This window comes from Rattus norvegicus, chromosome X (assembly GCF_036323735.1).
Source record: "Rattus norvegicus strain BN/NHsdMcwi chromosome X, GRCr8, whole genome shotgun sequence".
Classification (NCBI taxonomy): Eukaryota; Metazoa; Chordata; class Mammalia; order Rodentia; family Muridae; genus Rattus; species Rattus norvegicus.
The window spans coordinates 72604191-72624928 of NC_086039.1; the positions used below are offsets into that span (position 1 = coordinate 72604191).

The 20738-nt window shown below is 45.3% G+C and overlaps 1 protein-coding gene and 1 long non-coding RNA gene across 4 annotated transcripts in view; one reads left to right on the top strand and one right to left on the bottom strand.

The window, feature by feature from the left end:
* The window catches only part of Jpx (JPX transcript, XIST activator), a 153725-nt gene that overhangs the window by 27028 nt on the left and 105959 nt on the right, over positions 1 to 20738 (top strand). For 2 of the 3 annotated variants that reach the window (XR_597655.4, XR_597649.4), the window contains exon 3: positions 19896 to 19967. The exons of the other annotated variant lie outside the window; for it this stretch is intronic. This is a non-coding gene — a long non-coding RNA (JPX transcript, XIST activator). The remainder of the gene's footprint in view (positions 1 to 19895; positions 19968 to 20738) is intronic. 3 annotated transcript variants of the gene reach the window in all.
* Positions 9959 to 10393, bottom strand: LOC134484083 (polycomb group RING finger protein 6-like). Its single transcript, XM_063280451.1, has one exon. It carries the CDS (start codon positions 10391 to 10393, stop codon positions 9959 to 9961), a length of 435 nt encoding a protein of 144 aa, XP_063136521.1.

Genomic DNA, 20738 nt, shown 5'->3' on the forward strand with positions numbered 1-20738 from the left:
GGGATGGTGTGTGTGTGTGTGTGTGTGTGTCCAAGCAAGAGTGTGGTAGGGAATGGTGTGTGTGTGTGTGTGTGTGTGTGTATACAAGCAACAGTGTGGTGGGGATGGTGTGTGTGTGTATGTGTGTGTGTACAAGCAAGAATGTGGTAGGGATGGTGTGTGTGTGTGTGTGTGTACAAGCAACAGTGTGGTAGGGATGATGTGTGTGTGTGTGTGTGTGTGTGTCCAAGCAAGAGTGTGGTGTGTGGTAGGGATGGTGGGTGTGTGTGGGTGTGTGTGTCCAAGTAAGAGTGTGGTGTGTGGTGGGGATGGTGTGTGTGTGTGTGTGTGTGTGTGTCCAAGCAAGAGTGTGGTGTGTGGTGGGGATGGTGTGTGTGTGTGTGTGTGTGTGTGTGTGTATGTCCAAGCAAGAGTGTGGTGTGTGGTGGGGATGGTGTGTGTGTGTGTGTGTCCAAGCAAGAGTGTGGTGTATGGTGGGGATGGTGTGTGTGTTTGTGTTTGTGTGTGTGTGTGTGTCCAAGCAAGAGTGTGGTGCGTGGTGGGGATGATGTGTGTGTGTGTGTCCAAGCAAGAGTGTGGTGTGTGGTGGGGATGGTGTGTGTGTGTGTGTGTACAAGCAAGAGTGTGGTGGAGATGGTGTGTGTGTATGTGTGTCCAAGCAGGAGTATGGTGTGTGGTGGGGATGGTGTTTGTGTGTGTGTGTGTGTGTGTATGTACAAGCAAGAGTGTGGTGTGTGGTGGGGATGGTGTGTGTGTGTGTGTGTATACAAGCAACAGTGTGGTGGGGATGGTGTTTGTGTGTGTGTGTGTGTGTGTACAAGCAAGAATGTGGTAGGGATGGTGTGTGTGTATGTGTGTGTGTGTGTACAAGCAACAGTGTGGTAGGGATGATGTGTGTGTGTGTCCAAGTAAGAGTGTGGTGTGTGGTGGGGATGGTGTGTGTGTGTGTGTGTGTGTGTGTCCAAGCAAGAGTGTGGTAGGGAATGGTGTGTGTGTGTGTGTGTGTGTGTGTGTGTATACAAGCAACAGTGTGGTGGGGATGGTGTTTGTGTGTGTGTGTGTGTACAAGCAAGAATGTGGTAGGGATGGTGTGTGTGTGTGTGTGTGTGTGTGTGTGTGTGTACAAGCAACAGTGTGGTAGGGATGATGTGTGTGTGTCCAAGTAAGAGTGTGGTGTGTGGTGGGGATGGTGTGTGTGTGTGTGTGTGTGTGTGTGTGTGTCCAAGCAAGAGTGTGGTAGGGAATGGTGTGTGTGTGTGTGTGTGTGTGTGTATACAAGCAACAGTGTGGTGGGGATGGTGTGTGTGTGTGTATGTGTGTGTGTACAAGCAAGAATGTGGTAGGGATGGTGTGTGTGTGTGTGTGTACAAGCAACAGTGTGGTAGGGAATGGTGTGTGTGTGTGTGTGTGTGTGTGTGTCCAAGCAAGAGTGTGGTGTGTGGTAGGGATGGTGGGTGTGTGTGGGTGTGTGTGTCCAAGTAAGAGTGTGGTGTGTGGTGGGGATGGTGTGTGTGTGTGTGTGTGTGTGTGTGTGTGTCCAAGCAAGAGTGTGGTGTGTGGTGGGGATGGTGTGTGTGTGTGTGTGTGTGTGTGTGTGTATGTCCAAGCAAGAGTGTGGTGTGTGGTGGGGATGGTGTGTGTGTGTGTGTGTCCAAGCAAGAGTGTGGTGTATGGTGGGGATGGTGTGTGTGTTTGTGTTTGTGTGTGTGTGTGTGTCCAAGCAAGAGTGTGGTGCGTGGTGGGGATGATGTGTGTGTGTGTGTCCAAGCAAGAGTGTGGTGTGTGGTGGGGATGGTGTGTGTGTGTGTGTGTGTGTGTGTGTGTCCAAGCAGGAGTATGGTGTGTGGTAGGGATGGTGTTTGTGTGTGTGTGTGTGTGTGTGTGTGTGTATAAGCAAGAGTGTGGTAGGGATGGTGTGTGTGTGTGTGTGTGTCCAAGCAAAAGTGTGGTGTGTGGTGGGGATGATGATGTGTGTGTGTGTGTCCACGCAAGAGTGTGGAGGGGATGGGGTGTGTGTGTGTGTGTGTGTGTGTCCAAGCAAGAGTGTGGTGTGTGGTGGGGATGGTGTGTGTGTGTGTGTCCAAGCAAGAGTATGGTGTGTGGTGGGGATGATGTGTGTGTGTGTGTGTGTGTGTGTGTCTGTGTGTGTGTGTCCAAGCAAGAGTGTGGTGTGTGGTGGGGGATGGTGTGTGTGTGTGTGTGTGTGTGTGTCCAAGTAAGAGTGTGGTGTGTGGTGGGGATGGTGTGTGTGTGTGTGTGTGTGTCCAAGCAAGAGTGTGGTGTGTGGTGGGGATGGTGTGTGTGTGTGTGTGTGTGTGTGTGTGTCCAAGCAAGAGTATGGTGTGTGGTGGGGATGGTGTGTGTGTGTGTGTGTCTGTACAAGCAACAGTGTGGTAGGGATGGTGTGTATGTGTGTGTGTGTGTGTGTGTGTGTCCAAGCAAGAGTATGTGTGTGGTGGGGATGGTGTGTGTGTGTGTGTGTGTGTGTGTGTTTGTGTGTGTGTGTGTCCAAGCAAGAATGTGGTAGGGATGGTGTGTGTGTCTGTGTGTGTGTACAAGCAACAGTGTAGTAGGGATGGTGTGTGTGTGTGTGTGTGTGTGTGTACAAGCAAGAGTGTGGTGTGTGATAGTGATGGTGAGTGTGTGTGTGTGTGTGTGTCCAAGTAAGAGTGTGGTGTGTGGTGGGGATGGTGTGTGTGTGTGTGTGTGTGTGTGTTTGTGTGTGTGTGTGTGTATGATTACCCATCGGAGGTAGAAATAATCTCCATGTTGTCCTTCAACCAGACAGTTCAGACAGGTACCAAACACCCTTAACATCTCCTAGCTTATTTGTATCATGGCCAACTTAAGCACCCATGCTTGTGTAACCAGAATCCTGGAGTTTTTGCTAGCTGTCACCACAGAGGCCACTGTACAGAGACAGGAATTAAATCTTAGATGTGCTTTACTTAAAGAGCCGGCAGTCTTGAGGAGGTAGAACATCTTAAAAACAAAAAATGAAACAAAACGAAACAAAAAAATCAAACCAAAAAGAGCCCTGCTCTCTTCCGCATCTCACCGGAGCACACTGTACAGAAAGGAGTAGGGGAAAGGGGAAGAAAGGAGCTAGTCATTCCAGAGCGCCTCTGGTCAGGTGGCCAACCACATTTCTGAGCCTTGTGGTGGCTGGGCTTGTCTTCTCGTCATCCCCGGCAGGCATCTTCTCGTTCATTCTTTGGATTTCTTGTGCTCAGGGACAGGGACACTCAGCCTAGTTTTTGCTGGTATCATATGACAGGGGATGACACTGCAGAGCTTCCTCCATCTTGTATTCTTGCTGAAACCATTTCGTGTTTAAGTAGAATTTGCTCTCCTTGATGGAGAATCCTGTGAAACTTACCCAACTCTATTCTAAGAACCCAAGGTGAGGATGTCCTGGCTAACTTATCTTAGTTACAGTTGAACTGCCTGTGTGCAGACCTCCCCCGCTGCAGCTGCCCCACATAAGATACCAGGATGAGTTTTGCTTTAAAAGCTTCTTGCTCTAAATGCTGGGGGCTACCCTTATGCCCTGAATACCTGAGAGCAGTCCCAGCAGCTGGGATCAAGAGTTTCAATTGCTATAAACTGGATCTGAGGGAGAGAGGGTGTTTTTCTTTCCCTATAACCATCAACAGCATTTCTCCAGGGGCACATATCCTAAGAGAGGGGTGTTAACTCAGAACAAATGGTTAACAGTGGATATAAGTTAATCCATTAACATATATGTGTGATTCCTTTCCATAATCTAAAATCCCATGTGCCCTTACATTATAGAACAGAACTGTCCCCATAGTTCCTCCTGCTCCCTATCATTTGAGTTGGCTTTGCTTCTTTTAAGATTTCATCAATCTCCTCAAAATAAGCCCTAAAGAAACTACCTCAAAGAAATTTTCTTGTGCTTTATTACCATAAATGGTAATGGACACAATTACCATAAATGGTAATGGACACAGTCTTTCCTAATTAAAAACCAAAGCAAGATCAAAACTCTCAAAGTAGTTCATCTGTGTAATACCAAGAATTCAAGGCTAGCCCCAGCTACGTAATGGCTTTGAGGCCAGCCCAGCCTACATGACACCCTGGTGGTGGGGGGTAGTTGGGAAGTGGTGGTGCACACCTTTAATCCCAGCACTTGGGAGACAGAGGCAGGCAGAGTTCCAGGCCAGCCTGGTCTACAGGTGGAGTTCCGGGACAGCCAGGGCTACGCAGAGAAGAAGCTCTGTATAAAAAACAAAACAAAACAAAAAAAAAAACAACCAACCAAACAAATAAAACTCTCCCCAAAACAAAAAAGCTTAGGTTTTATTTGAAATGATTTATGCCAGAGTTATTGACAACTGCACTAGTTAAGCCAATCAAGAATATGAGTCTATTAATGGCCGAACCAAGAGAAGCTAAGACCTCCAAAATGGCTCTTGGTGCCACACTAGCATTCAAGGAGGGTAGGAGTTGGGAGTAACCTTGTAACATCTGTCATTTTGCAGAACTTAGTATTTTTCAGGCACAATATGACAATTATTTTTGTTTTAGGCTTCCTTTAATTATTTTAGTTTTATGTTTTAGCTTATACAAGCATTAATTATTTTGGTTAATACATCTGGACCATGGTCAGGGTCACAAGCAGTTCCAAAGTGTTGCCAAGGCAGATGTTGCTATTGGGGGAGGATATCGAAGCAGACACAAAATGGAGTCAAGAAAAGATAGCTTTACTTTAGTCAATCCATATCATCATTCAGGTCTGATAAAGCCTACAGATGACTGCCACTGAAAAAGCAGTTCAGGCCGGGTAATGGTGACACCACTCCTTTAATCTCAGCACTCAGGAGATAGAGGCAGGTAGACCAAGGCCAGCCTGGTGTAAAGAGTAAGTTCCATGATAGCCAAGGTTACAGAGAAAAACCCTGTCTTGAACAACCAAGAAGAAAGAAAAAAAGAAAAAGGAAAAGGAAAACAAAGAACTAGCAATTCAAACTGGGTGGTGGTAGCCTTTACCCTTTAATCTAGCACCAGGGAGGCAGAAGCAGGCAACAGGGACAGTTCTGTTCTATAATGTTGGTCCTGCCCACCCTTCAGTTAGCAAATTGTATCAGATCCAGCACCCTTGGGGGAAAGGAACAAGGAGCAGCTACTGGTTTGGCCCAACCACCCCTGAGCCTCCTTTATCCACATAAAAAATGCATGCTTGCCTTCCCAGCACTGGAAAAGTTGGAGACAAAGAGGATAGCCAGTCAAACCAACTAATCAGTGAGCCCCAGTATAACAAGAGGCCCTTATCTCACAAATGAGGTAGAACATTAGCCTATTTCAGGGCCTGAAACTGGGTTATTATTCTGTGGTGATGCATCAGTTGCTGGTTCAATTGGTGAAGCTTGAGTTGCGGGGCTTGGATTACTAAATCGAACGCATGTGAGCCTCAGCTTTGGCCAGATCTGACTTAAATCGTGGGTTCGTTGCTTGATTTGGTTCTTCAAATTGAAACCAGGGAAAGCACCCAATCAAACCTTGAATCCAAGTATGTAACTTTTTGACAATTGACTTCTACTTTGTGGACACATAGTGTATCACGTGCTAGTATTAAAAGGCTGTGTAGCTATGATTGAACCTCCCCATTTGTCTTCTTTCCTGGTTTGCTTATAGAATGGCAAGTAACCTGGAGGGGCACTGTGCTCCCTACAAGTGGTGTTCTCTCAGTAATCAAAGTTTGAACTTCCTCTTTTTTTGCCACGGACATGAGGCCACAATAGCAGTGGAATTTTTTCTTTCATTATTAGTTATTTTAGGTTCATAGGACACCAGAAGTTCCTTGTGTGTCCTCCGTCCCCCACTGACTTTTAGCCTAAAAGTTGCAGATTTTCCCTGATCTTCCTGGTTCCTAAGAGGAAAAGCAGAAGAGGAAGGGACCTGGTATCTGCAAGCAGAAGCCTTCCTGTGACCCTTCCCTCAAAATGACAGAATTGAAAGTATTTCCTTCACCTATCCTTTTAAGGTAAAATCTTGAGTAGTTTCCATATCTAGGTAGCTTAAAAGAATATTTCCTGTCTTGAGACATCCACCTAACAACCTCCTAGGGTTTCCAGGGTTTCCTCCTCCAGTGGGTGATGGCTTCCGTTTGTGGGTCCCACTGTATCCAATGCTAGGCAGCCTCTGCCTTCTCCAGGGGGACCCAGTGGATCTCAGGTGGTTTAGGTGAAGCCATCCACCCCTAATGCACACAGGGCAGGATCCTTGTACAAGGTCCCTAGATATTCTGAGCACAGAACACTGCACAAGCCTTTTCCGTCCTGTGACTTCCAGCTCCCTGGGGCAGGGGTGAGGTTGAGGAATTTCTGCCTTTTAATTGGAAGCATTAAGTCTTTTGATACAGGGGGTGTGATGAGCAGGGAAGGCATTGATTGCTACAGTGGCCAGTGAGGACCTTGTCCCCCTAGTGAATGTGGCTCTCCTACTGTGCCAGGCTGAAAATTCTAGCCTAATCTGGCCCCTCAGCAAGTTGGTGGGTGCTCAGGATGTGAGTCCCTCTCTTGTAACCTACAAGTCCTTCCACCAGCCTATTCTCTACCTGACAGCTCCTTACCAGAACTCACCCTTTCCCTGTGCCTCTCTGGAGCAAACCATTGCAGCACAGACAGAACCCGGAGAACAGACTCAATTTAACTCTACTAGCAGCTCCATTACAAAATGACCAATACTATCCATGGTCACTCTTTTGGGATATGAACCCTGGAAATTGTGTCCTAGAAAGAAATTAGACCTTTTCAGACCCTTCAATTTAGCTGGGGACTGGGTAAGATTTGACCAAGACAATACAACAGGCAGCAGTAGACAGCAACACAGACACATCAGCAAACCTGAGAGAGCCTTCCCACATAGTGTTAGTCATGTGGGAGGGCAAGATAGGAAGCCAAAATGAGTGTGAGCACAGATTGTGTCTCTCAGCTCAAGGGACATACACATCCGTGATAGCCCAAGTATTTATTTTCTTTTTTCCAGAGCTGAGGACTGAACCCAGGGCCTTGCGCTTGTTAGGCAAGCGCTCTACCACAGAGCTAAATCCCTAACCCCTAAAGATTTGTTTTGTTTTCATTTATATGAGCACACTGTAGCTGTCTTCAGACACACCAGAAGAGGGCATCAGATCCCATTACAGATGGACGTGAGCCACCATGTGGTTGCTGGGAATTGAACTCAGGTCCTCTGGAACAGCAGTCAGTGCTCTTAACCACTGAGCCATCTCTCTAGCCTATTTTTCACTGAGTTGAACTTGAGGTGCGTCCCTGGAGCCCTGCCTTGATGGAGCTCCAGAGTTTGTGGCTGTGGAAGACACTCTTTTTTTTTTTTTTTTGGTTCTTTTTTTCAGAGCTGGGGACCGAACCCAGGGCCTTGCGCTTCCTAGGCAAGCGCTCTACCACTGAGCTAAATCCCCAACCCCTGTGGAAGACACTCTTAGGACTCTTGGGTCCTCTTTATTTTTACCCAGATAGCCACTGTCTGCAAAAGCCTTTACCCAGAGAATTTCTTTGTAGCATGCCAGTCCAGCGCAACACCAAAGAGGCAGTACAAATACAGAGGCACATACATGAAGTCAGAGTCAGTTTATATTAAATTTAAGAGAAAATACAACAACCGCAGAGCCCTGTAAAAGTGCATACATCTGCTCAACCAGTGGTCAGGAGAAAATAGACAAAACAACCGAAACAAAACGAGAGCCCAAATAGCAAAAACAACTAGGCAGGCGTTGATGCCAGAGCTCCATGGGGCCATACTGTAACTAAGAGGTCCTTCTTGTGGCTGTCGGCACAGTGGATGCCAGCTATGTAGGTCTTCCGGTGAGACAAGTGCTTGTGAGCTCTCCCAGAGGAAGATGGACATCAGCGTGTCATACAAATCTGGATGCATCGCACTGAAAACCTGAAAGGAGACACAGAGAAGTAAAAAATGTCTCTACCATTCCTAATCCCTGAGAGAGGCCAATTTATATTAAAATGGAATCACAACAACATGCAGTTATACTAATCCATTACAGTTCACCAGCTAGTACCTCAACGTCAACTTTAAACGCCAGCCTATGGTGTTAACTAGATTTCCATTCTTAGAACAAATAGTTCAATCTAAAAAGAGAAAATGAGGGGTTGGGGATTTAGCTCAGCGGTAGAGCGCTTGCCTAGCAAGCGCAAGGCCCTGGGTTTGGTCCCCAGCTCCGGAAAAAATAAATAAATAAAAAGAGAAAATGTTCATCTGGCTCACACTTTCTGTATGTCCACTCCATTGGTTGCTTGTCCCTGTTGACCTGGGACAGTGTGAGTAGCGAGGTATGTAAGGGATGGTTCAACTAATGTCCGGAAGAAGAGCACATGAGTATCACAGTCCACTCTCAAGCTCACACTCCTAATCCTCCAGCCTCAGCCCCACCCTTCTTAAAGTTTTCAACACCTCCCAATAGTACCCAGGCCCTGTAGCTGAAGGAGACTGAACTCCTGATCTTCCCTCTCCTTTCCCAAGTACTGAGATTACAGACATGTGCCACCATGCCCAGAAAGTTCCCGAATTCCTTACCATTACCATTCTTTGTCCAATGTTTAGTTTCCAACACAGAATTTAAAATGTTTCTGTGAAAGAGAGCCTGTAGGATATCGTTTAGAAAGCATCAAGATGTGAAATTTTTGGCAAAAAAAAGTTTTTAAAATTGAAGTCTCTACATTAAAGTTAGCTTACAAATAGCATTGCTTTTTAATTCCAATGACCAAAAAATAGGCAAACAGACAGCAAAAATTACATTAGTAAAAGTGACTTGCTGAAGAAACAATAAGTAAGTATTCTAGAAACTTCTGAGCTAACTGGAACTTTGTTATTTCAGAAAGTGGCACCATTACCATCATAAGATATCAGCAATCATTCTATGAGGATCTTGTGTGATGTCACTACACCGGAAGTGTGGGTAGTAACTACGGCATGTGTGCAACATGTAAAATTAATTTAATATATATTTAATAATTTATATTATATATATATGTATGAGTCACAAAGAGTAACGCTTAAGACATGCTAAGAAGTCTGATTACACTTAAGGTTTATGGCACAAGTCATACACCCTACTGGAGACAGTTTCTTCCTGTAATAGAGTAATTCCTACCTTGTAGAACTGAATAACATCTCTTCAGGAGTGCTGTTAGTTTCAAAAACAGGTCACTGCAAAATTTGATGTCAAAAAAAAAAAGAAAGAAAGAAAGAAAGGAAAAAACAGTCTTTGTGAGTTTACTCTGCAATTTAACGAAGACTGGCTTTGGACCTCTGGCATGTTGTTTTTCAAAAGGAAGACCATTGAAGCCATCGCAGACAGCAGAATTGCAACCAACTTGAAAGAGAACAGGCTTAAAAAAAGGGAAAAGTGTCAACAAGTCACCTCAAAGATGAGGTACAACATTCAATTTCACAGTTCTTAGCATCCCAAGGAGTTTTAAAAGTCAATGTTTTTTAATCCCATTGCTCCAAGCTATACCTATAAATCCTGAGATTTCTGGTACAAAAAACAGGTATGTCAGAAACAGTACAGCTTATAATGATTCCATGTTTTCTCGAACTCTTCTGGAAGATTCAGTTCTGCAAAGGCCTTCTTACAGTCTGTCCTTCCATAATAACTGTAGCAAGTCACTTTGAGAGGAGACCTTAATAAAGGCAGCAGACCACCCTGCATCCCCTACTGTACACCGGACTTGTAGATTATGAAAGTCCTTCAGCAACTGTCCACTGCTTGTGATATCTATTTGACAGACTGCAGCAAAGCACATCGTTCTCTTGAGAAATGTTTCTCTATGTCCAGTGCTTGCATTTCTTGAGACTCAGATAAATGTGGTTTTCAGTGGATTAATATATTCAATGTATGCATTAGTACTCATAGACTCCAGTACTAAAGACATACCAGTGCGCATAAACTAAGACACTAGTCCACAACTTCCTTGGTGTTCTCTTCACTTGAAGGGCCTGGCTGTGGAACAGCAGCGGGTTTTGGTGTTTGCCCACGGTTTTCTTTATAGAATTCACGCCTCTGCTTTGTTTCCTTTTCCTCTAGACCCTCCACTAATTTGTACACTATGTTTTGTAGTTGTGGATCCATCCTCAAGTTATTATGAGGTTTGGCGTCGTGCACTATAATGTTGCACTTTGGACATCTGTTGCTATGTTCAAAATGTTTTACGATGCAGCTTTTACAGAAGGTATGAAGACACTCTGTAATGGCCGTCGCATCTATTAAGTAGCCTTTGCAAATAGAACAGGAGATAAACGGGGCCAGTTGCGAGAGAGGAACGAAGTGCTTCTCCTCGTCGGACCCCTCCCTCTCCGGGTTAGGATGCCTGAATTCTGAGCCGTCTTCCATCTTCCTCTTGCGCTGGGTAGACCTCCCTACCTGGCAGTTGAGTGCGCAGTGGCAATTACAGGAGAGGCTCTCTAAGTCTGGATAGGCTGTCCTCTGGGACCACTAAGTCACTTTCATGGGTGGTTGGGCAGAGCACAAACCTGTAGAGGAGAGACAAATCAGGAAGCAAGACCGTATGGAGGTGAGGCGAGGTTAGACCATGGGGCCCGATGAGATCTTGAAGCGAAGACCAGAGACCGAAGACTGTGAGTTGAGGAGACTCGGGGCTCTGAGCAGGAAGCCGAGCAGAACAGAACAGAGAGACAACAGTAGGGGAGGGATACTGGACAGGTCCTAAGACCAGAAAGGGCAGAGAGAAAGGAAGAGGAGCAAGGAGGCTAAAACACAAACCACTAGGCAAAGGAAGGAGAAGAAGCTAGCCACGGGGTAGGCGAGTCAATGTGGGGACCCAATGAGGAAGGTCTGTCTAAAGAGCATCTTAGGAAACTGTTGTCTAAGCCAATCACAAGTGGCGATGTTCAAACCTTCGCCAGCCTTTTGAAAGATTTCATGCTTCACAGTGGGGGATATTGGGAAGGAACAGGAAGGACTAGAGGGAGGGAAAGCTGTGGTCCGGATGTGGGGTATGAGAGGTAAATAAATTAAAAAAAAAAATCCACTAAAATCACTTTTCAGCCTAAGGTTCTGTCTGACTCCGTTTACGCACAGGGCACTGAACTGGATCCTGGATCTCATGTGATGATGCATTGGAAAGAATGATTTCTGGGCTGGAGAGGTGAATCGGTGGTAAGAGCATCAACTGCTCTTCTGGAGGACTGGGATTCAATTCCCAGCACCCATGTATATGGCCTCTCACAGCTGTCTGTAACTCCAGTTCCAGTGGCTCTGATACCTTCGCACAGACATACATTCAGGCAGGCAAAACACCAATGCACGTAAAAAGTAAATAAATCTTCAAAAAAAAATCAAACAAACAGAAAAAGGAATAATGATTTCCAATTAAGCGCCAAATATGTGCTCCTCCGGTAAATCACATTTATCCAAGATTAATTTTGCTGGGGAGTATGAAATTTCTGTTTTTAAAGTTGTAACTTTATTTATTTTGAAGAATTATATATTGGTACAGTATGGAAATCTGATCGCTATTTGAAGACCACCTATATATGCCCCCCTCCTTTTTTGAGACAGTATTTTGCTCTGCAGCTCAATCTAGGGTGGTGCTTATGATGTGTTCTAGACTAGCCTTGAATTTGAGGTTCTCCTGCATTAGACACCAGTGCTCTAGGATTACAGGTGTGTGCCACCATAACCATATTTTTTCAATCTCATCTCTCTTCAGAGCTCTTTTAGTTGATTTGTAGCCATTTACATTTTTTTTTTTTGGTTCTTTTTTTTGGAGCTGGGGACCGAACCCAGGGCCTTGCGCTTCCTAGGTAAGCGCTCTACCACTGAGCTAAATCCCCAGCCCCTACATATTTTTGTTATTAATCATCAGTAACAGCCTATCAAATATTTTGTCTTAGCTATAGGTTACATTTTCATGATTTTTTTGTTTGTTTGTTTGTTTTTGTTTTTAGAGACAGAGTTTCACTGTGCAGCTCAGACTATCCTGGAACTTGCTTTGTACACCAGGCTGCCCTCTAACTCTGTTTCCTGAGTACTGGAACTAAAGGCCACCATTGCCAGGGTATTTTCATTATTTTGTGTCGCTGGTTTGGTTTGAGACCGAGTCTGGCACGTAACCCTGGCTGCCTAGAACTAGTAGGTAATCCATCTGCCTCTATGTCCAGAGTGGTAGGATTGATTATAGACCCACATACACCACCACACAAGGCTGTTTGTATAAAAGTGTGGTTTTGTTTTTAGGAACAGGGCTTGACGTAGTCCCTACTGTACTAATGTACTGTACTTAAATTCCTATTCTCTAGCTTTTCTGAACTTTGTTTTAAAGTCATTGCCAAATCTAATTTATTTACTTGTTAGCACTTAGGATTTTATTTTATTTTATTTTTTCGGAGCTGAGGACCAAACCCAGGACCTTGCACTTGCTAGGCAAGTGCTCTACCACTGAGCTAAATCCCCAACCCCAGCACTTAGGATTTTAACTGGCCTATTTTGGTCTTTGATGCATTCTTAGCTCCTTCTCTTTGAATGTATGTGTTTCTGGTGTCTGTGTATGTGTGTTCCTATCTTGGTGCATGTGTATATAGAGGCTAGACGCTAATTGATAGAGATTTATATCTGATGTCTTCCTCGATGACATTCCACTTGAATGTTGACTGTCATGGGTTCAGTGACACTGACTGGCCAGTGACTCCGGGATTCACCTGTGTCTGTATCTTCAGCAATGTTACTACATATGTGTGCCATCTATTGTACTCTAATGTGGGTGCCAGGGATCTGAATCCAGATCCTTGTTTTTGTAAGGCAAGCACTTTACCTAACGAGCCATCTCCCTGGTCCTTTGGATCACTCTTTTTTTTTTTTCTTTTCTTTTCTTTTTTCTTTTCCGGAGCTGAGGACTGAACCCAGGGCCTTGCGCTTGCCAGGCAAGCGCTCTACCACTGAGCTAAATCCCCAACCCTGGATCACTTTTTATATCACTCTCTGGTATAAGCACATGCAGCTTTGCCAAAACCCTTTGTTTTGAAAAGACTACTCTTTTCCCAAAATTAAGTTGTCTTGGTGCTCTAGTTTAAAAAAAAATCACCCGACCACACACACGAGCATTAATTTCTGGGCCATTCATGCTAGCCATATTAACTACTGTTTGTAGGAAATTTTTTTAAAAATGAAATTCCCACTGTATTAACTTTAATTGCTGAGCATTTAAGTTTGATTTTTACTTCCTTGTGCTATAGCACCTAGACCAAATACAGATATTTAAGGGGAAATAGGTGCTATGCATTGGCTACACCTAATGGGATGCTTTCCTTCTTCAGAAACCAGAAGGTCACCAAAAGTCAACTCACACTTCAAAATACCCTTTCCTTCCTACATGTGTTCGTGTTGGTGTGTGTGTATCTGTGTGTGTTTCCACACTGAAGGTAAAGGTGGCATTCAGGGCCTTCTGCACTGAGTTACATATCCAGCCCTCATTTCTTTGCCAAGTTTTGTTTCTAATTCCTTGATATATACTTAAGTACTGGTTTTTACCAAAAAGCAAGCACTGGAAAAGGACACGTGATGAAGGATTCTTTGTTAACAACACTCATTCATTGGTCCACCCTACACTGTGTAATTGAGCTGCATTTGTCAGTACTCCATAGAGAGAATCGCACCGAAAAAGTTCGGGTGCTGTCCTGCTGGTTTTCGCTGCTCCCATGGACTCTGGCTGATTGGCAGAGTGGTGTCAGCTAAGACAGATGCATGTGCTGAGGCAAGACCCGTGGAGGACATGTGATGTTTGGAGCCTATAAATACGACTCGATGGACAGTGATGGGGGCCAGGCTTGGGTGCTTATAGAGCTAGCTGTGCTTGTGGGTCTAGTCTTCAATGCTCTTCTGCTTCCCTGAGAGGGGCACAGCCAGGAACCTCTGGTGTCCCTCTGGGTCCCTATTGCTGACTTGTGCCAATGCTGAGGCCTTGCTGTCTCTGATGAGTAGTGCCATCCGTGCCGATTCCTCTTTGCTAGACTATGAGTGAAGTGTTTGCCAGCGGATCAATCAACCTGCCACTGCTGACCTGGGAACTGAACTGCCCATTTCCAGACAGGAGTTGCTCCAGAGAACCTTTCTAAACAGGTCAACTTCCCCATATTATTTCTTTTTGCTACTTCTGGTGGGTGGTGGGTTACACGGGAGGTTAAAGCGTTTAAGAACCATCATTAAAAATAGATTTTGAAGAAAAATTAAAGTTACATCAGGTGCTCAAAGTTCCCATTGCCTAGGAGGGAAGAACTTCGCTGTGTTTGAGCTGTCTAGGGGACACCCTAGAGTCCAGGGAGGAGCATCTCTCAGGGTTTAGCTTGTGTGTGTTTCCATGCCTCCGCAGAAGCCAGAGCGCTGATGGTCTGTGCCGAGGTTTGGTTTGCTTTGAGACAGGCCCTCACACCCTATAGATCAAGCTGAGGTTGGACTGGACTCATCCTAAGTCAGCACACCCCACACCACACCCCCAGGACCCAGATAGCACTCATCCCACTTGGGTGAGCCCTGGTACTGGCTCTGAAGAACTGTGTGGACTTGAGGAAGATCTCCGTGCTGTTTCTGCTTTTCTTCCCTGGGCTCTAGAAAGCCCTGGCCGTGCACCAAGGTGCACTTGGGCCGCCTGCGCCTTTGCTCTCCCTCCACACCCTGCTCCTTCCTTCCCTGGCGACAGGGCCTCTCTCTGAGGAGTGCTGAAAGCTTTGGTGTGCAGCTGGCTCTCCTCTGTGTGGAGGCTTCCCCTTTAAGAGAGGCAGGGAAGCTGCTCTGCTGAGGCTGCTTGCAGTCAGCCTGGCTGGGGAGCTGGCAGCTGCAGCCCCTGCTCTGGCCTCTGCTGGTGTCTGCAGTGTCTCCTCAGAGGGTGCCCTCAGGCCCGGCTCTCCTCCCCGGATTGTACTCTGCACTTAGTTAGGCAGCAGTCATAAAAAGCCTCATTGCACACTCAGAAGGCCCGCCCCTCCCCCATCCCGCCAGGCCTATCTGTTCTTCCTGGGCAGAGACGGGACAAAGGAAGGCTTCATCATGCCTGCTCTGCCTCTGTCCCAGAGTGGGAAGCCTCCTCTAGAGAATTCTTTTTCAGGTTCTGCAAACACCTATGAAAAGTCTGTCTTAGGGTTCCCCAAACCACATACTGCTACAACCAAAATCATGGGTCACCTCAGTGTTCTGAGGTCAGGAACCACAGGCTAGCACCTATCTGTTGGGTGGAGATGCTGCATTTGAGTAGTGTGTTAGGGGATGGTGGGTGGGGCTGTTAGAGGATGGGGGGCAGTTATCCCCTAGAAACTGAGAGGTGGAGCTGGACAGTCAGGACATGAGGGATGTGGGCCTACCTAGGGGCTTACAGGCCAGCCCCAGTGATACCGGACCCTGTTGTCAGGAAGGAGAAGCCACCACGGAGAAAATGCTGTTTTCTTGTGCTCTCTGGTTTATGCAAAGATATTTGGAAATGGAGTTAAAAGATAAAAGAAATACTGTCTTTGCACATGTTCCTCCTCTTCCTCAGAGGAGCTGTGAGACAGGCTTTTTCCCTTTTGAGTTGGCCCTCCTAGTGAAGCAGTGTAGTCCCTGCACTGAGGGACAGACTGAAATCTGTGTAAAAAGCAGCCTTTGTGTCTTCCCAGAGCCTCATGCTGAGCCAGCTGCCCAAGTTGGTGTAAACATCACACTGATTCTTCCAGCTCAGTTTGTAATCCTGGTGCAGCTCAAGTGCATGCTGAATGACCCAAGTTCCCCACTGCACCTTTTTCCTGTCCAGATGCCAGTGGCTCCTTTTCTATTGTCAAAACCATAAAGTATCTGTGACCCGTGATGTTTGCACTTAAATACGCGTGCCCCCAAAGTACTCTCTGAGTGTAAACCTGTTGGTGGAAGCTGTCGTTAGTACCCACAGAGGAGATGAGCTGGCATTTTCAAGCAGAATGTTGTTTACCAATGCAGCCAATCATTAAATCACCAGGACGATTTGGTGGGTGTTTATATGCCTGTGTTTACATATCTGAGTTCATATGATCTGTGAACCATAATTCCCAAGAGGAAGCTGTGTTTTGCTATAAACAAAACAAAACAAAACAAAACAAAAAAACTTCTAGAAGGAGTTTCTGTGTCTGCAGAGACTAATGGTTGAATTGGAATTTCAGTCCTGTTGGAGAGATTGGAATTTGGCTGGTTCAAAGGTTGATTACTTTGCCTTGGGTTAGTTTTAGCTTTCTGGCCAGTCCATTGTTTGCCAAGCCATTGTATTTACCTTAGCAGGACACTAGCTTTTGCCAAGTCAGTGGCTAATAATGCTACCAGATAATATTTTGGGCCTTTAATTATCACCCTCCAATCTCGGTCGACCTACCTTTCTGGTGTATCCATCAATATATTTTAAACTTGCCTTGCTTTATAACTTTCTCTGCACTGTAAAGCTATAAACGTTCATGAGACTGTTTCCTCATAAGAACATGAAATTTCATGTAACCTAAATTTGTTTTCCTGGCCGTGGCTACTTAAAATAACTCCAAAATAAACTAACTGTTTTTCCTTTTCCGATGAGAGCTGAGATTTTTTTAAATTTTATTTTTCTTGGATATTTTATGTATTTACATTTCAAATGTTATCCCCCTTTCCCCTCTCCCCTCCCCTCCCCCTGAAAGCTGTTTTTTTTTATATCGACACATTAAATAATCCTGCTTAATTCTATCTAACCCAGGATTACTATCGTTGTGATGAAACACCATGACGAGGAAAGGAAAGGGTTGGTTTGACTCATGCTTCCACATCTCTGTTCCTCATCAAAGGAAGTCAGGACAGGAACTCACACAGGGCAGGAACCTGAAGGCAGGAGCTGACGCAGAGGCCAAGGACGGGTGCTGCTTACTGGCTTGTTCTTCATGACTTGCTCAGCCTGTTTATAGAAATCAGGATGGCCAATCCAGGGATGGAATCACCCATAATGGGCTGGGCCCTCCATCGTCACTTACTAATTAATTAAGAAAATACCTTACAGGCCTGAGTACAGTCCATCTTATGAAGAGGATTTTTCTCCACTGAGGTTCCCTCCTCTCCTAGCTTCTGTCAAGTTGACATAAAACTGACCAGACAAATTCCCAGCCTATAGTAAATATTATCTCGTTGTACAGGTGAAGAAAGAGAGGACTAGAGAATAATGCCCAGACCTCGCTGTTAGTGACTGGGAGCTTTCACCAAAGATTCTTTTTTAAACCTCCTTCCCTTCCTTCATACACCAAATACCTAAGCACGCTTTCCTTGGGTATACAGACTAGATCTCAGAATAACGTAGAACAGTTTCCTGACTAGCTTTAGGTCCCCGCTATGAGCAATGTATAAATGAAATGTCTGATTTACTCTGGGGATGGAAAGCAGACTGGGAGAAACTGTCCCCCAGAAGGAGAGCATAAGTAACAGGGCGCAGGATGTATCATATTCCAAAATATACAGCCAGGCATGGTACCTTCCGCCAGTAAATCCAGGGCCAGGGGAGATAAGGCAGGAGAATTACCATGAGTTTGGGGCCACCCTAGCCCACATATACTCAGAAAAGCAAAACAGGGCCAAGGCTATGATTCTATGGCCCAGCATTTGCATATATGTGTAAGGCCCTGCTGTTAGGAGCTCTATAAACCTACAGACAAGGAAACACAAGTACTAAATGTACAATCTTTGTTACGTGCTGGTCATTAAACCCAGGGCTTCACACATCTTAGCCAAACATTCGACCAATGAATTACCTCTCTTTTTTGTTTGTTTGAGACAAGGTTGGTTGGTTTGTTTTTTTAATGAACTCCCTTGGTATACTAGGCTGGCCTCGAACTCAGAGATCTGCCTGTCCCTGTCTGTGAGTGCTGAGATTAAAGGCATGTGTAAACATATGTGGCCTGAGTTAAAGTCTTTAACTTAAAATTTTAAGACACCTTCTTACTGTGTTTCCCAGACGTCCCTCATCTGGTTCTGTAGCCCTAGGAAACCTCCTGCCTTAGCCTCAGGAGTTGCTGAGGCCACAGGCTATGCAACTAGGTCTGGCTAAGATCTGAACTCTTAAAACTCCCACAGGGGAAAAAACCCTCCATATTGGTCCTTGGTAGGGATTAGGGTTTGTGCACTGGAGGGCCGGCATTGTCTTGCTTTTGCACAGCCAACAAATTCAAAATAAGATTCCAGATTGGCAGAAAATATTGCCAGAACGTATTTGCTAAGGGGTTAATATCCAGAATATTTAAGGAAATTTGGACAACTAACTCCAAAACAGAACAAAACAAGCAGCTTAATTAAAAATTAGTGAAGGGGCTGGGGAGACATTTCTCAGGTGGTGGCAGGTGTGGGAAAAGGGTCTCAGTTATCCTCAGAGAATAGCAAACTAAATCCACAGTCAGCTCTCAGCACGCAAGAACATGACCATAAATCCAAAGTCTCTGAAAGCAAACCACTTCTGCTGAAGGGTCCACAGTTCTGCCAAGGTCAACAGGAAAGCGTACTGGGGGGAGGGGCGGTGTCCATCCTGGTCTTTATTACTAGGGTAAAGGGTGTTGTGTGCTTCACTGTGAGTGGCTACCTTCTTTTTGGTTTGTTTTGGGTCTTGTTTCTTTTAAAATTTCTTCTTTTTTTCTTTTATTTGTTCTTCTCTCATATAGTACATCCTGATTGGAGTTTACCCTCCCCCGTCTCCTGACGGAGTCCTCCCCACATCTCCATTCTTCTGTCTCCCCCAGATCCACTCCTCCTCCCTTTCCCTTCAGAAAACATCAGGCTTCCTAGGGATCTCAACCAAACATGGCATGACAAGTTATGATAAGACAGGCACGAACCCTTATATTGAGGCTGGACCAGGCACCCATGTAGGAGGAAAAGGGTCGCAGAAGCAGGCAAAGGAGTCAGAGACACCCCTACTCCCACTCTTAGGGATCCCACCAGGACACCAAATTACACAGTTGTAACTCGTACAGAGGCCTAGGTCAGACTCACGCAGGCTCCCTCCCTGTCTGTTCAGGGACAAGGAAACACAATTGTCTGTTCAGTCTCTCTGAGAGCCTGCATGAGCCCTGCTTAGATGATTCTGTGGGTTTTCTTGTGGAGTCCTCGGTGTCTTCACATTCTTATGATTAGCCAACACAGGGCAACACACTCTCTAGGGAGAAGAAACTCGAGCGCATTTTTGTTTTTGTTTTTGTTTTTTTGACTGTTTTTTCCAGTCAAGGTCTCACTAGGTCCATAGCCCTGGCGAGCCCTGAACTAACTCTGCAGACCAGACTTGCCTCCAACTCAGCAGTCCACCTGCTTTTGCCTTCCAAACGCTGGGATTAAAGGCATAAGCCACTATGCCTGGCGTTTGAGCACATATTTTATTTCAAGAAGGATTGACCCTGGAGGAATTTGAGTTTCTGCCAAGTGGCTTCTTTACAATTATTTTTATCGGAACTTTGTCTTATTTAATCCTTTGATAGAAAAAAAAACAGTACATTTTGTTTTCAACAATTTCCCCTGTTTGCAATACATTTTTATCCTTGTCTTCAGCTTGAATTGACATTGCCTGGCTTGCCTGTTTTGAGGCATTCATTAGTAATCCTATTCTGAGATGATGGCACTGTTTTGTCAGTTACAGCTATTTTACATAGTCTCTGCACCAGCAACCATTAAATGAATGGGGTCACAGGACAGCCAACTTTATCCCTAGAACTAGAACAAGCCATTGCTTCCTAAGATTCGAAAATGGGTCATTTAGTCCTGAATTTTGTTGTGGGGTAGAGAACTGAAGGCCACTCAGCACAACTAAAGTCTGAACTGATAGTCTGCATTAAGTCAGCAGGTCTGTAGTCACACTAGTTCTAACTTACAGTATATCTGTCTTCTTCAGTTCCCAGGTCCAGGCCTGAGGCAGTCGGGGCTGAACCATGACCCATATACAAAACACAAGACGCAGGAAGAGGTAAAAGAACAGGGAGTAGAAGGGCTTTGGGGCCAATGAAATCTTAATTTTAATGGATCCAGAGTCTGGGAACAGTCCGTTTGGCATCATCATCTGTGGCTTTGGCTTTCTTCACCTGAGTGTAGTGGACCCATGGTGAAATGCCAGCTACCTTCATGGTCAGAGGAATAGAGAATGACTGTGTAGGGTCCCTTTTAAGTTGGTGTCAAGGCCCCTTGTCTACCTTCTTGACCCAGCTGGTATTATTGGGCTTGAATAAGGGGAAACTGCTGGTGGCTTAGAGGTCAGTTGGGTCTCTCAGTCTGATGAAAAGCTTTATGGAGAACTGGAAGGCCTGTAATGACTAGTTTCATCTTAAATGAAGCTGGTCCTATCACAGTAGAGCTCTGTATTGAGATCTTTCAAGGGGATGTCATCTCAAGACATTCATGGATGAACAGCATAGTCATCACCAGGGAAGAGGGTATTAGGGTTGATGGTAGTAGGTCTCTGAATCCAGACTCAAGGGTAGTCCAGGAATAGGGTCTGGTACTAGATCACACTGGCGTTAGACAATCGGAATTCTGGTGGTCCCCGGAGGAGGACCTCAGCTGTGTGAGTTGCTGTTTTAAGGTCTTGGCTCAGAGTTAAATGTGTGGGCTTTTTTCATTAGACTAGCAGTAGTCACCTCAGCTTTTTGACGGGGGGTGGGGCTGTGTAATATCTTTTGTTTCTTGGACAAACTATTTAAAAGTGTTTAAAGTCTATTTGGTGTTGGACAGAAGGGAAATA

Excerpts from the sequence above, each read along its gene's own strand:
- LOC134484083 (XM_063280451.1), bottom strand. The coding sequence starts at position 10,393 with ATGGAAGACGGCTCAGAATTCAGGCATCCTAACCCGGAGAGGGAGGGG.